General features: G+C 43.6%; 1 protein-coding gene across 4 annotated transcripts in view; it reads right to left on the reverse strand.

The window, feature by feature from the left end:
* The window catches only part of Helz (helicase with zinc finger), a 143,399-nt gene that overhangs the window by 48,634 nt on the left and 78,396 nt on the right, over positions 1 to 16,369 (reverse strand). For all 4 annotated transcript variants that reach the window (XM_021640657.2, XM_060386514.1, XM_021640658.2 and 1 more), the window contains 6 exons: positions 15,899 to 16,077; positions 13,177 to 13,295; positions 11,940 to 12,085; positions 10,342 to 10,489; positions 2,478 to 2,661; positions 366 to 594 (listed from right to left, as the gene is read on the reverse strand). In XM_021640657.2, coding sequence (XP_021496332.1) covers positions 366 to 594; positions 2,478 to 2,661; positions 10,342 to 10,489; positions 11,940 to 12,085; positions 13,177 to 13,295; positions 15,899 to 16,077 — 1,005 coding nt within the window. The remainder of the gene's footprint in view (positions 1 to 365; positions 595 to 2,477; positions 2,662 to 10,341; positions 10,490 to 11,939; positions 12,086 to 13,176; positions 13,296 to 15,898; positions 16,078 to 16,369) is intronic.

The following is a 16,369-nucleotide window of genomic DNA, read 5'->3' on the forward strand; positions in this document are numbered from 1 at the left end:
GTCTCTCTCTCTTTCTCTGCATTAATTTGTGTTCTTATTCAGTCCTCCTTTTCTACCCAAAAAAGTGCCACCACCACAGGGACAGAGATTTGTGTGTGTGTTGCTCACTGACTACCTCCAGGCTAGAAGCGTGCTGAGAGCACAGACACGTTGTGGTATTGCGGAACATTCACTACAGAATACACAATTACACATGTACCATGAACAGGCCCTAAACAACAAGTCTCTCACTAATGCTGGATGTCAGGTAACTGTAAGCCTGACTTTAATTCACCATGTGGTCATACAGATAAACACATGCACAAGGATGTAAATCACTCCACATCTCCCATTCAGAGTCTCTCAGTTCAGTGACACAGACTTACCTGCATCTTCCAACAGAGCACAGAGCAATGGGATCGCCCACCACTGCAACCAGGGACTGTGCCCTGGTGATGGCAGTATTCAGAAGCTTGTAGTTAGATAAAAAACCATAATCTAAGTCCTCAGTGGAGTCTTCCAGAAGCTGCTCTTTCTTTTTAATTGGCGTCTGCTTATGCTTGCAAGTGTGGCGTGTACGCACTGTGCTAAGAAAGAGAACTCTGAATTGCTTTCCTACAAAAACATCAAAAGAAAGACAGATCATCACTGTGAGTCACTGATACAATAAAGCTTATAAAATCATAATGGCTAAACCTCGGGTGCTGGTGAAGACATGAGAAATCCCAGCCATAGGTATAGCTATAAGAGGCGCACGGCTGCTCTGGACAGCCATGGCCATGCCTCAGAAAATGAAACAGAGTGCCCATCTGATTCAACAAGTCCACTTCGATACAACCCACCGTACTGAAAGCAAGGTCTCCATGAGGACGCTGCACCCGTGCTCACACAAGCCTGGGTCATGATGCCAGCAAAAGTGACCCAGTGTCCACAGACACACCAGTGTGATTACACACAATGAGTTACTCGGCTGACACATGCCACAGTGTGAAAGACCTTCAGAGGCACTGCGTTAAGCAAACAAAACCTAATCACAAAAGGACAAGTGTAATTTGAGAAAAAAGCCCTAAGCTGGACAGCTCTGAGGTCTGAGGATGCCTGATCCAAGCACTCAGGGTGAGAGCTACTCAGACTGCACTACCTGAATGTAATTACGAGAGGCTCAAGTAGTGAAAGCCACCCAGAGAAACGGTTGGACAGAACAGTGTGAGCCACGGGTGACAGAAGAATGGGAGGTCTTATGGATGGGCACGCAGTCTCAGTTTGGAAAGACGGACAGGTCTAGCGATGGATGGTGGTGAGGGCTGTGCTGTAAGAATGTGCTGAACTGTACATCTACAAAAGCCCCAAATGCTTAAGTTTTTGTTATGAACATTTTACCACACCCCCCAAAAAGGTTATTTTGTGATTTTATTTTGCTCTTGAAAAAAAGTCTTGCTAAATTGCCAAGGCTGGTCGTAAACCTACTATGTGGTCCAGGCTGGTCTCAAACTACTGGCAATTCTCTTGTCTCCACCTCCTGAATGCTCAGATCACAGATATTTACCACCACGCCTCGCTTAATTTTTTTTTTTCCCTAATCATATTGCTGGAACCAATCTCTGGAATAAGCTAGGCCAGCATCTACCCAACACAAGAAGCCTTCTCCTTAAAGCAAGGCCACTTCGCCTCCTGTCAAACAGAGGAGACACAGCTGATTTCACAGAGGCCTTATGGAGTCTGGCTTCATAACGTCTGTTTCTTATATTGATCTAACATCCCCTCATTCTATAGCAAGGCTCCAAACCTTTGACAAAAGTGTTAATATCAGTCTCTAGTTTTCTCTTCTCTAACCCTACATCTTCATCCCTGCCCATGTGGATATAAAATAGACAATGGGCTGACCTACATCTACTCTGTGAACATTCCTGTTCGTTACTAAAATACCCAACTGAATGTGAGGCAGATGCGGGTAGAAGGGAGCTCCTTGCTCCCCATGATCCAGACACTGGATTATTCTTCCTGTTGTAGCATGTACCCAATACCACCAGGTTTTTCTGGTGTTCACATTTGATACTGCTTCATATATTTAAGGCACAAAGTTTATAACAGCTCATCTCGTCAACAGTGAAAACAGGTTCGCAAGTAACTAGTCACTTAAGGAAGTCTACAGATAAAATGTTTCAAGATAGTCCCCAAATACAGCACAGCAGCATGTATTCTATATTTTTATGGCTATATCATATAGATATTCATGGCATTACATAACTCTGGTGATAAAGTCAATTTGTTAGTATCTTTATTTGGGTATTGGAACGTTAATAAACATGTAAATTTATATTAAAGAACTTGACAGAAAATGAACATATCATTTGCAGCCCAAAAAAATAATGAAACTTCTTTTCTTTCTTTTTTCTTTAATATTAGATTTCTTGAAGATCTAAGATTATTTAAGAGAATTAGAAATCCAATCTGCACACACTTTAAGGCATAGCCTGGCTCACCCACTTAGCCCTTACCTTGAACGTTGAGCACCCTCTCTACACTCACGTCAGAGAGCCTCTTCTTCCGAAGTTCAGCCCGGATCCTAAACACCTGATCAGCATATGGCGTCACCACACCGATGCTGCCATCATCTAACTTCCCCCACGCCACTGGCCACTTCCGCCTTAGCTCTTCTACACGCTCCACCACTTCAAATACCTTTAAACAAAAAACACACAGTTAAATGACCACTGTTGTTTGGGGAAGGAAGATGGTAACTGAAACTCTGATGCAGGATCACATTTTAGCAAATGCCATTTAAAAACCCATCTACAAACGGGCTTCTCCTGGTGCATTTCTGACGTTACAGTGGTAAAGAAGATATCATGTATTCACATGTCAAACAACATAAAATCCTGTAATAGCGTGACTAGTGTGGAAACACTGAAACCATGGCAACATACTGGGAGAGCGGCCACACCGCTCACAGCCTTCACTCTTATAGGTAAAAAGGGCTGAGTGTTACAAGAAAGCGGGTGGAGTCACTAATGGTGGGACAGCGGGGAAGCACCAACCAGCCAGAGGGTTCTTACAGTCAGTGCACTACTGAGGCCCAGGAGGCCAAGGCCTGGTGTTCCCATCCCCCACAATATAACTGAGCAGACCATCCGACAGCTGCTAGGTGGCCCAAACCTCAGCTGCGACTAGACAAATCTCAGCTGCTCCACTCGTGGCACAAGTTCTGCCAAGCCGCTGCACGATCTTTTCTGTAGTTTTTTTTTTGTTTTGTTTTGTTTTTTTTTTTTTTTTTTTTTTTACAGCAGGTTGTCTGGATTGTTTTGAATAGTTTGATCTACTTTCTCTCAATGAACTGTCAAAAAGCGTCAATGCTTGGCACAGGTTAACATGTTCCTTAACTCCTAAGAGATTCTTACTTAGAAAACCATCCTGTCTGTCTGTCTATGCATCTATCTACTACACACCTATCTACTCACCTACTATCGATTTATCTATTATCCATCTCCCTCCCTCCCTCCCCCCCTCCCTCCCTCCCCCCCTCCCTCCCTATCTGGCAAATTCAATCCAGAGTCAGGCAAGAATCTAGTGGCACCCAGCTGATGTGAGAACTTTAAGGATGACTTTTACTACAGCATTTATTTACTATTTACTAACAACTTCTATTTGGAAGTGGTGTCTACTGCAATAAAACCATGAAAAGCATGTCTTTGTCCATGTGTGCAGATGTGGGGCATGCGAAACAAGGAAGACCCTCTGCTGGAAAACCTAACAGAGTTTCCATTGAGAAGCCAAACCCAAGCCACTGGCCTACCCTTCCCCTCCATTCATATTCTTACATTTTAGGCAGCATAAAATGATATCAAAATGAAAACTGCCTCCTGGCAGATCTGATGTAGATTAGTCAAAATCAGCAAAGACTCTAGAGACTGATCAAAGGTCTTACAAGCAAGGAAGGGGTATCTATTTAACAAAATCTGCAGACTGTGGGAGGGGGAGTATTCACGCTGGGGACTACTTCCTGGACTGCTCCAGTGGCCAATATTCATCTCCCTCAGATCCCTGTACTGAAGGAGTGACTGCATATGCTTTTAACAACCAGTAAACATCAGCACACTCTGTTTTGCACAGTTCCCTACTGCAAAAGCCCTGTACTGAGCAGCTGGCAGCAGCTGGGTAGAGCTTGCACCCCTGTCCCCAACTCCTATGGTACGATGGCAGGAGAACGATCCGCCGTGAACAGGCGGCCACCCAGAAGACATGAGTACGGGCTGACCAACTTAGCTGCCAACCAGCCCACAACCAGTGCTTCAAGTTGGTCCACCTTAGCTACGAGCTACTGGAGCGTGTTCGGAAGAACATCACCATCGAGGATGGAAAGCTGTGGCACAGCTGTGATCAAACCAAGGAGCGGCTCTGAGGAACCTGAGAGAGTCATGGAGGCTCCTGGGGGAGACGAGGATGAGGCGGCAGAGGAGTCTGCAGAACACACCGTGTCCCCAGGAAAGCTAGAGAGGGGCAGGTCCTGTGAGAAGATGCTTTTAGAAAGTAGACACATGAAATTAGAAGAAAAGATGGCAGAACAGAGCCGCGTGCACACAAGAGAATGGTGCAACTACAGATGTGGTGGCAAAGACAAGGGGAGCCAGGCGATGTGGGCAGCGTGTTGCTGCCAGAGAGTATTTAATGTCCGTGGTCCGTGCTGTGGCCAGAGGCTGTGTGGCTTTCCATGGTCTACACTTCCACTGGGAGCCACGTTGATGTCTATGGCCCAAGCTGACACTGAGGGCCATGGTGGTGTCCACGGTCTGTGCTGCAGCCCAGAAACCATGTGGAAGTCCACGACCTTTGCTGCCATTGCCCACAAGGGCAAGGGAGCAGTTGGGGATTGCAGACTCACAGTTGAGAATGAAAAACCCAGAAGAATTCTGTGACAACACCTGCCCCCCAAAAAACCCAATCTGGTCAAGAAACCATTGAAAAGAACGCTTAAAAATTGTGATGAGGATGCTGACGTGTAACTCTCCACAACTGACGGGTCCTACAGGAAGGGGGCAGGGACCATGGTTTTCTCCAAGGGGCTGGCCACTGGGAGTTTGACCATGCTCCAGTGAGTGTATGAGCAACACAAATTGGACTTGCCGGGTTTTTTCTTCTTTCGTTTTCGGGAAGGGTGGAGGGTGGACCTGGGAGTGCTGGGAAGCAAGTATGATCGGGGTGCATTACATGAAATTTCCAAATAATCAATGAAAACATTAAATTAAAAGAAGACCACAAGAGAAGAGTGTAGTCCTTCTGAGGACAGAAACCCTATGCTATGGACATTCAGCAGCCAGGGAGCATCAGTGGGCCCCAACTTCCTTGGTCTAAACGCAGAAGATTCTTACTGGTGGCTGGAGAGACGGCTCAGCAGTTAACAATACTTTCTAGTCTTCCAAAAGAGTTTAGTTTGGTCCCCAGTGCCCATGCCAGGCAGCTGACAAACACCTGTATATAACTCCAGGTGCAGGGGATCTAAAAACCCCTTCTGCCTCCCCAGAACTTATACTCACACGCACATATCTACACATATCTATAAACTTACACTTTGTTTTTATTAAACATATAATTAAACTGGGCAGCGGTAGCACACACCTTTAACCTCAGCACTTGAAAGGTAGAGATCTGAGTTCCAATTTTGAGACCAGTCTGGTCTACAGAGTGAGTCACAGAACAGCCAGGACTACACAGAGAAACCCTGTCTCAGAAAACGGAAGGAAGGAAGATTAAAAACAAAAAAGTAAGTCTCACAAACTGGGAACACTCTGCCAAGAAACCCAACTTCCACTGCATAAGTGGAACAATTCATGGCCCCCAAAATTGAAAGTAAGATAGCTGAAATGAAAAAATATCCTAGCAGGATCCAACAGATCATGATGGAAGGACTCAGCAAACAGAAGATAGATCAGAGTATACAACCCAAAGTAAGGAACACTAATGAGGAAAAGTTACCGAAGGGGCATCATTAAGTCCCAACATTCTCTAATATTAGAGAAAATCGGATGGTAGAAAGGCTTCTGAAAAAAAAAAAAAAGTATTATAGGGGCTCTAGCCCCAGCTTTACTGCTTCTAGGTTGTAGCCAAGAGAATCAAAGTCAGCTTGCTGGAGATGCCATCACACCTGCTTCATCACTGCAGTACTCACAGCTAGCATGGAATCAACGAGGTGTCCACGAATGGATAAATAAATAAAGTGTGATATAAATACAAATACACACACACAAAAAAAAATGGAGTTTAGTCAGCCTTCCAAAAGAAAAATATGCTGTTTTTCTTTTGCAGGAAAATGGATGAACTAGAGATCATCATAGTAAGTTTGAAATAAGCCAACCTCACAAAGACAAACAGCAAATGTGATCTCTCACATGTGAAATCTAAGAGAGAAATCACAGAGGAAAAAAAGGGGTGGACGTAAAAGAAAGATTATCGTAAGGAATAATAAAGGAAAAGAGAAGAAAAAACATAACCAAAGTACTTGATATACATGTATTAAAATGCCTGGTCTACAGAGTGAGTTCCAGGACAGCCAGGGCTACACAGAGAAACCCTGTCTAATATCTGATGAAAAACACATACAATGTACTTCAAGTAAGATAAATAAATCCAGATGTGAGTCCAGACATATCACAGTCAAAATGCTCAAAGTCAATGGTAGAAATGAAATCTTAAAAACAAGAAAAGAAAAACAACCATTCTTACAAAGGGACTCTAATAAGATAAGCACGTAATTCTCATCAGAAAAAAAATGGAAGCCGAAGAGAAGAGGGCTTCAGTATAGGGTGTGCGGTGATCTAACTAATAATATTCCATAATCTTCAAAACTGAAGCAAAATACAAACGTTTCCAGATGAACCATACCTGAGAAAATTCTCTATTCACAGAAGAACTAGCCAGAAGTAAAAAGAACATTCTTCAGTCTAAACCAAATGTCACATACAGTAATGCAAATCCAGAGAGTGCGGCTAAGAGATTGTTACAAAGGGCAGAACACAGCTATTTTTTTCCTACCTCCTCTCAACTGATTTTAAAGAGCCACTACAGCATACAGAAATACACTATGTGTGACAGTAAGCATGGAAGAGGCAGGTGGGTAGAAGTTATGCCAGCTAACCACACTCACTCAAGCAGAGGGGAGAGGAGATCACACACTCTCAGTGGAGACATTCGGACAGGTAGGCATGTAGCTCTGGGGAGGGTGGCAGGCTCAGCACCATGGATCTCCTCACAAAAGGGGAATGTTGATGAAAAAACTGTATGTTTGTCCCTTTTCTTCACTCGGAATTGTTAGGATACACGCACACACTTTAACAAGGTTATCCTTCAAATTATTAAACACTGACACAATATGGACAAAAATAAAAGCTGAAAGGTGGTGGCAGATACAGAGCTGTGTAGGAGTTTCTCCATGTCACTGAAATTTAGTTAGACAAATCTGAAACAGATTCTGATTAGATATATACTATTGGCCCCAGAAACATCATTAAATAACTAAATATATAACACAACCAAGCACATATACATATGTATTTTAAATTACTTTTTCCCATCTGTGCTGATAAAGGTCCCCACAAGAGCCATAGACCATCTAATAAAACACCAGCCCCAAGTATGAGAAGTCCTCTTTTGAGTTACTGGTCAAGGTCATCTCAGAGACCCAAATACATTATACAGGCAACAGTTTTTACTCCCAGAGGTGGAACATAAACCTCTATTGCTGCAGACACCACGGACTTCAGACACAGTGGTGGATCAGACCTGTTACCTCCTCCCTGAGGTCTAACTTTCAAGGTACAAGAAAGCACCATGCAAGTTACCATGCAAGTTAATGAGAGGAACCAATAGTCCCATCCAATTAGGAATCATAACAACCAGAATGGCATGATAACCTCACAGGTACAATACTGGCATACATGCCTTGGTAGTAACCAACAGCTCTAGAATTGGACTTACAATCCATTCAACAAGAGAGAAATCACTCTGGTACTGGAAACCTAGCGTCTACCCAGCACTCATAAAGTCATGGATCTCGGAGGAGAACCTATAGTCCACACTTCACTAATCCAGCATTGTCCCTAGTTAAATTCTAAATTTACCCTTATTTCCACATGTAACTCTCACTCTTCAATCCAGAAAACCTCTCACCATCACAGAAAACCACAACTGATCAAAACGCAGAGTTATGGAGCCCAGTTCCACAACACAACTTCTGCACCTCAGGCTCAGGACCATTGCATAAGGGGTAGAAAGACTGCAAGAGCCAGGGGAATAAAAAGTTTGCTGTGAAATTGTTATCTCCTAAAAACGTCCAAGAAGCTACCCCACAAAGTCTCACTAACATGACTGCCAAAACATGACCTGAACATGGATAATACCAACAAACATGCTAACATGGAGGGAGAAGTTCACTGGGCCTCAATCCTAGACAAAGAACTATAGGCAACAGAGGAATGCTAAGAGCAACAGAAACAAACAATTCCCCAGGGAAAAACATGTCAACTGGTTACCCAACACCAAACGGTCAGCACTGAAAACAGGTGTGTAAGTGACATTACACAGACTGGGCAGGCTGTATTTACATATGTAGGGTTATACTGTTTCTCACTCACACACACACACACACACACACACACACACACACACACATATATATAAAGAGGCCATGGATTTCAAAAAGTAAGAGGATATGTGGAGGAGCTGGGAGAAAAGAGAAGAGAAAATTATATAATTAATAATCTAAGATATAATTTATAATTAAAAATAATAGTAAAATAAACAAATACATTAAAAACCAAATATATATATATGTGCACATAAATAAAATAATTAAGGAAAAGCCAAGCAGTGCATGATTTTAATCCCAGCACTTGGGAGGCAAGCCGATCTCTGAATTTAAGGCCAGCATGGTCAACAAAAGAAATTCCAGGACAGTCAGGGATACATAGTGAGACCCTATTTTGAAACAAAGTCTACCCTGTAATGCAGGGGTGTGAATATGACCAAAAGATATTATATATGTATATTTAAAATGCCATTAATTATCTAATTAACATATGCTCTAAATTTTTTCCTTGTAATTTAGCCGTAATAAACCTGGTTTTGTGTCCATGGAAGAGTCCCTCGGCAATGGACCTCAAAATCTGTGACAGCAGTAACTCATAGAACTGAACAACCATGCCCTGGTTAAGTTTAAAGTCACCTGAAAGTTCTCTAAAGTTACATGTTTAATATTTAAAAGTCACAAAAAGGTTGTCTTTGGGTTTTCATACCATAAAAAGATTTTGTTTCCAAAATACTCGGGAGTAAAATTGACAGTCCAGGCAAGTTGCACAGTACACACCCTGCAGCGTGGAGAGTACCTGAAGACACACCATGAGGGAAACAGTGCCCAGGGCTTGGCTACCATCCCCGGTGCCACAAGAAGACCACAGAACCCTCTGGATTTTAGGTCCTGCCTGTTTCTCTCTGTCAGCCCTCCTATCATGACCAATTTCCAGGCCAGTGGCTTCCAGCCCGAGTGTAAAGCAACAAAGGGGGGCCCCAAAGCCACCACCAGTCTCACAATATTTAAAGAAAAGTTTACCTGTTCCTAACATGAAATGGCACAGACTAATGAAAATGTCAGGCTTCATGGTTTGGGGATAGGGTTTGAGCAAGTGACACTGATGGCTTTCTTGCACTGAATTCTAACTGTAACCTTCTGATCAATTTTTAAAGGGATATATGAGTTCCTGTTATGTAACAAAAGCCATTTCTGTGTAAATATAACGAGCAGAGATTAGAAACGGCAGTCCCTAAAGACAGCCACACACTTCCTTCATCTTCCTAAGCCCGAGGACAGCTGGAACCTTAGCCACAGCTTCCTAGCCCGCCACTCCTTCAAGGCTTTCTTGTGAGTTTGGCTACTGCCTGGTCTGACCCTTCAGGACACCCACATTCTCTCTGGAAACCAGAAACTGGAAGAGAATACTCCGAAGCATCTGATCAGACAGTGGGGTCAATGCTGGCGACCATGTGGTCTCTCTGAAGCACAGGATTCTACAGTTCAGCTCTTCCTCATTAACAATGAAGTCCCCTCTGAGTATGAGCTAGAAATTTAATCAGTCTCTTAAAGACTGTACATCAGAAAATGTTAGCTTTTCTTAATGTTGTGTTTTCTGTTTTAACATTACTACAAAAAGAAAATCAAGATTTTGCTTATTGTAGATTCGTCTTAATAAATAAACATAAAGTTTACTCAGTTTTTTTTTTTTGTTAAGAGAAACCAGGACACTATCAAACACCAACCCTGAATCTGAAATGTTCAACAGACCAAGAAAATATTAAAATCAGTATGAGCTAAGGTACCTCTGCATTGTTATAAAAGGCTGTGCTATTTTTTTCTTGTACATCTTCCCCTCGTGCTGTAAAAAATGTTAGTGGGTAGAAGTCCTTGTGTGCTGGCTGCTTTCCACTGGCCATCAGTTTACCCTCGTAGAAAAGCTCAGAGGTATAGCTGCAGAGAAAGAGAAAAACAAAGGCCTCTATCAGGCAAATTAATTTCACCTACACAAAAACCCACTCAATTCTTATACTAATTTATGTCCTCAATTAACTATTCAATTAATCAACTCAATGTCCAAACACTGAATAGTTGTGATGCCAATAATTTCCTAAAAATAATGACAGTGATACAGAGAAGATCCCTATAACACCATTGTTACATGCATCGATTTTGTAAGAAATGAAACCAGAATACAAAAGAAATGATGAGCATTCACTACCAGCTGAGCACTGCTCTGTAAGAAAATGCCCTCAGCTCAATTGTCTTAGCTAACACACAATCCCATCCATGTGGCTCATACACTGCATGTGTCACCGTACATCTTTCTGGTCAGCCATGGACCCCATGGCCTACACCAGAGCTGAAAGACTCTTCCACGGCCAGCACACAGCACCAAGCGCCCTGTGTCAGTGGGGATGCTGGTGCAAACACGCCCACAAGGGTCGGGATGCACAGTATGTCCTATCCAAATGACTGCTGCTGCTTTCTGTACTCCTGGATCTTATTTCAGACTGTGTCCTTCCCCTATAAAAACACTCCTGTAAAGTGCCGTTGTACAGGCAGCCACACCCGTCTCCTGTGTCCATGAGGTCGAGGCAGGGGACTGACAGCACTGATGAGGTCTGTGAAATGCATTCTGACAGTCACACAACAACATTCTAGTGACAGCTCTCAGACTGCATCCATGGATAAGTGATGTGGGACTGAACGTGCAAATGCAAAACTGCACAGGCTGGGGCAAGGTTCTGACTGCAGTCTCCAACTGTGCTGACAACAGGCTGCCGGCACTGACCTCATCACAACTACAAATGGATGTCAGCCATCGAAGAGGAACGACAGTGTGAGATGGTGACAACGTAATCTATGCATCTGCTTCCACAGAGCTCTAGAAATGGTTTCCAGGGCACCGCATAGCCAGGATCACTATATACTAGGAAGCTTTTCCAGAGTTTGCTTCTGGCAACGCTCTGCTCCTTCAGCTGGATGCTGGTCAGAGGCCTTGTCACCCAGCTGTCAGGCAAATCTTACACATGTGTGCTGTATTTAAAGGACTCTTCTAAAACTCAGTGTCAGAGCTTTTCCCCTCCATTTCCTTTCTTTCTTTCACAATAGATATGTGTTATTTTTCAGATAGATTATGGATTAATTCACAGATAAACATTATCATGACCAGTAAAGCCTCAAGTTTTAGTTCTCAAACTGCCTTATTTCTTATCAAGAAGCACAGCTCTGGATTCTGACTGTTCTTTTATAAACACAAGGTTAGGCATCGTCTGTAACGCTCAAGAGACCATATAAAATCCACCTAAAACCACCGGAGCCTGCGCATGCGCTTGCCAGGTTCCCCCCCACCCCCACAGCCCACAGGAAGTGTGAGCCAGAGGGGACAGCTCACACCTACTTGATGATAGCTTCATGGGAGCGGTAGTTCTCACACAGGAGGATCCTGCACGGGAACTCGGCAGGGTAATGCTCGTAGAGTCGATCAAGTAACGAAACATGAAGGTTTCTCTCCCTGGCAAACTCGCTGTAAACAAAAGGACTGAGCTGTAACAGACAAACATACAAAGAAAATTTAATGAGATGTATGGATAGTATTTTTGAACCTACTTACACACTAAAACATCTTCTGTATTTAACATGCTGAATGCTGAAGCAAGATAAAAGAATAAAAATAATAAATTTTATATATTAAATTTTATTTTAATAATAAACACACATACTGTCTACAAACCATTTTACTATATCACAAGAAAGAAGACTAAAACCCCTGCTTCTCAGTGTAGTGCAGCAAGAGTCTACAGTTCCTACTGTTGAACACAGCCCCTCTCACACAACAGCTTACAGATTTAAAGGGCATAATTCAGTTACTTCACCAAAACCAACCAACTGCTTAACACTAGTACTGACCTCATCACGACTACAAATGGACGTCAACCATCAAAGAGAAACGACAGTGTGAGATGGTGACAGAACACAAGCTGTGCAACTGCTTCCACAGGTCTAGAAATGGTTCCACAGGCATCGCATAGCCAGGATCACCAAATTGTAAGATGCTTTTATAATGAACTCGGGGCTGCCTCAACAGGTAAAGGGTCCTGCCATCAAACTTGATGACCTGAGTTTGACCCTCCCACATGGTGGAAGAAGAGAACTGACTGCTGAAAGCTGACCTCTGGCCTCTACATGCATACCATGTGTGTGTGGGTACACACTTAAAAAAGTTTTTAAAGATTTACTCACAAAAATCAAATAATAAATTCAGACTGGATGTTGTGGCCCACACCTGATATCCCAGAACAGCAGAGACTGAAACTGAACTGTTGTGTTTTGAGGCCAGCCTGAGCTACACAATAAAATTTTGTCTTAATAAATAAGTACATGAATGAATAAACAAATACAAATAACTCATAAGATATGTTTGACTACGATGAACAAGTATTAATATTAATAAAGAAGGCTTTTTCCTCAGTGAACTCTACTACTCTACCCGACAGACTTGAAATTTAACTTTAAAGGTGCTGGAGCCATGGGTCGGAGGCTCAGAGTACTCATGGCTAATACAGCTGGTATTTTAGAAAATAGAATATTAAATGCCAAAATATAACTCTCAAGACAGTGACTAAGATGACACCTACCTGCATATGATCCCCAGCCAAAACAATGCGTGTGTTTTTCGTGGCTAAGGCTAGAGGCATTATGGTCTCACACTCCATGGCCTGGGCAGCTTCGTCCAACAGAATGTGCGTGAAAACCCCTAGAAGACAGAACATAAGCACACGTCATGGCAGCAGCCAGCAGTCCTTGCCTCCTACTCTGCTAGGGAGAATTTCATTTGTTAATCCAAGTCCTGAGGACTCTGAGGTCATCCTCACTCCAGACAGTCAGCTGGAAATGGGACTTTTTAAAAAGCTTAGGACTGGAGAGATAGATGGCTCAGAGGTTAAAAGCGAATGTTCTGCTCTTGTAGAGGTCCTGAGTTTGCTTCCTATGTTGTGTAGCTCACAACTGCTTTTAATTCCAGGGATCTGACACCTTTCTGGACTCTGGGCAACTTCACTTACACATCTACAGACACGTATACAGAGTATGAAAAATAAAATAAATGTTAATATTTAAAAAAAAAAGGTTAAAAAGAATAACTATCTGTTTCCATCTGTAAACATTTTTTTCCAGGAGCTGCATAAATTATGAAATTGCTGTCTATACTTAAGTTAGCTTCTAAAGGAAACTCCCAGCCCTCAGGGGGATCTGAGTTCAAGATCTGCCTGGTCTACAGAGCAAGTTCCAGGTCAGTCAGGGCTACATAAAGAAACCTGTCTCAAAAAATAAAGAAGAAAAAAGTAAAGAAAGAAAAGGGAAGGAAAGAAAAGGCAACTGGAATTAATTGAACTAAGTTTGAATCTCAGATCTGTTAACTGTAAGATAATCACCACAGGGTTGATTTGAGACTGAAATGAAATAAACAAAATGAAATAAACACAACAGCACCTAGACCGTGAGCCCTAGTAAACACAACCCCAGACCCAGGCCTTCCATGCCACGCCTCCTCCTTCACCAAGCAGAGCTGCAGCATCTAAGTCTCTTTCTGTACGGCTAGCATGCAAGGGACCAGCATCAAGAGAGGAGGAGGCTGGCTGAATAAACATTCCCAAGCTGACCTTTCTTCCTCCTACCCCCTGCCAGACACGGTTTCTCTGTGTAGCCTTGGCTGTCCTGGACTCACTTTGTAGACTCGCCTGGCCTCGATCCTCCTGCCTCTGCGGCTCTCAGAACTGGGATTACAGGCGTGCGCCACCATGCCTAGCTCCAAACTGGCCTTTCAAAGAGTCTTGTTTACAATGATGCTGCCACTGTACCGTGAACTGTAAAACACATCCTGGGACTGTCCTCACAGCCAGGTGAGAGCTCTATGCATGGAGATGAAGTCTCATCCCATGAGGGGGTCCTTCCTTTGTACCCAGGCTAGTCACCTCGCTTAATGATTCTGAGGCCTTTCTAAAACTAAGCCCAACCTCAATAAGGGAAAGAGTTGGCTGCCATACCTTCAATTAAGATAAACAGAACTTTTTATCTTACAGTTCCTAAACTTGAGGGCTCCAGGTGTCTATACCCTGGGCCAGGTGCGAGGAATGCAGGTGGAGGGAACCGCCTATGCCACGCAGGGGCTCAGATGCTCAGGAGAATGTGTCGCTGGCTTAAAGGCAATCGCAGCAGGAGATGGGACGGCGATGCACAATGTTAACAAGTAGAGCAGAAGCAAAGAGAGAGCACCTACTCAAGTGACACGACCGTCTCCTCATGGCCAAGTTCTGCCACACTCACCACAATCGCCATCTCAGATCTGTGGACTCATATAAATTAGACTGAGCTGGCCATGGTGGTACACACCTGTAAGCCTAGCACTTGGAAGGCGAAGGCAGAAGAGAGTTTAAGGCCAGCCTGGGCTACATATCAAGTTCAATGCAAGCATGAATTACAAAGCAAGACCAGGCCTCAAAAACACAAAAATAAGAAGTAAATAAAAGTCAGACTGATATTTGCATAGTTCTAGCAAATAAACATTAAGAACCTTAGGGGCTGGAGAGATGGTCGAGAAGTGACGGTGGCTTACTGCGAATAATGATGGAGACTAGAGTTCGGTTCTAGTACCACATCACAAACAGGACAGCTCACCTATGCCTGTGAGCCCAGCTTCAAAAAGACACAGACAGGGGGATCACTCAGGCTTGCTGCCTGCCACCCTAGCCAAGAAAACATGAGCCTCAGATCCGTGGACGAATAGACAGTCTGCCCTGGCTTCCTGGATCTGGCTTCCACAGGTGCTTATGCACATGGGCACATACGTGTGCACGCAGACACACATGCACAGACACAGCCATACACACATGCACAAATAAATCTTTAATAATAAGAAACCTCAATCATGTGCCATGATTGCTATTTCTACATAACATGATGCAAAAGCAACTTAGCAAAAACCTCAACAAATTAGACACACACACACACCACTGTCCAAATTTGAATTCTTCACATGATCACTAACTTAACAAATACTACCTGGCCAACCAGAGAACAAACAGAATGACAGTCATGAAGCTGATTATCCTGTGGGGGGGAGGGGTTGGCAAATGCTTTTCAGTCAAAGGCCAAGGAGCTTCTGTCCCTGCAGAAGATCCTGCCTCAGCCTGCATCACAGAAGCAGCCGCAGACAAGAAACCAGTTAATAAACGGGGACACGCAGCTGCATTCGGTGCAGTAAAAGAGGCACGTGGCCAGGTGCGGCCCACAGGATAGCGCTTGCCACTGGGACGCACACCCCGACCCCGGGAGACAGCCACCCGTGGCCGGCGGGCATACCGGGCTCAAGGTCCAGCTGGCAGAGGTACTGGGAAGTGTTCAGTGTGACCACCAGCACGCGATGCTTAAGAACATCCTCCTTCTGGGGCATCTGAAAGGTGGAATGTGCGCTTGAGATCAGACAGTACTGGTGCACAACTGGGTGGACAGTCTTCACCCAGCGGTTTCGGAAATACACCCTACAAGAGAAGACCGCACTTCCTGTTAGAACGCTCGCCGTCGCGGGATGTCAGGACACTGCACTGTCACTTAAGGCCCAGTGCCAAAAGGTGAACAGATAAATGTCATAATCATTCACAGCCTATTAGAGCTTAGAATTTCAGTGTAAAACTGCCGCTACAGCCAGGATGACCTTCCCTACCAAACAGTTTAAAAGATTTAAACACAAAGGGTAGGTGCCACCTCAAGATAAATACCAAATTTCTGTAAGTATTCAGAGTAATCTTGCAACAGAATTAACACACAAATGTT

The sequence above is a fragment of the Meriones unguiculatus genome, chromosome 7 (genome assembly GCF_030254825.1).
Source record: "Meriones unguiculatus strain TT.TT164.6M chromosome 7, Bangor_MerUng_6.1, whole genome shotgun sequence".
Classification (NCBI taxonomy): domain Eukaryota; kingdom Metazoa; phylum Chordata; class Mammalia; order Rodentia; family Muridae; genus Meriones; species Meriones unguiculatus.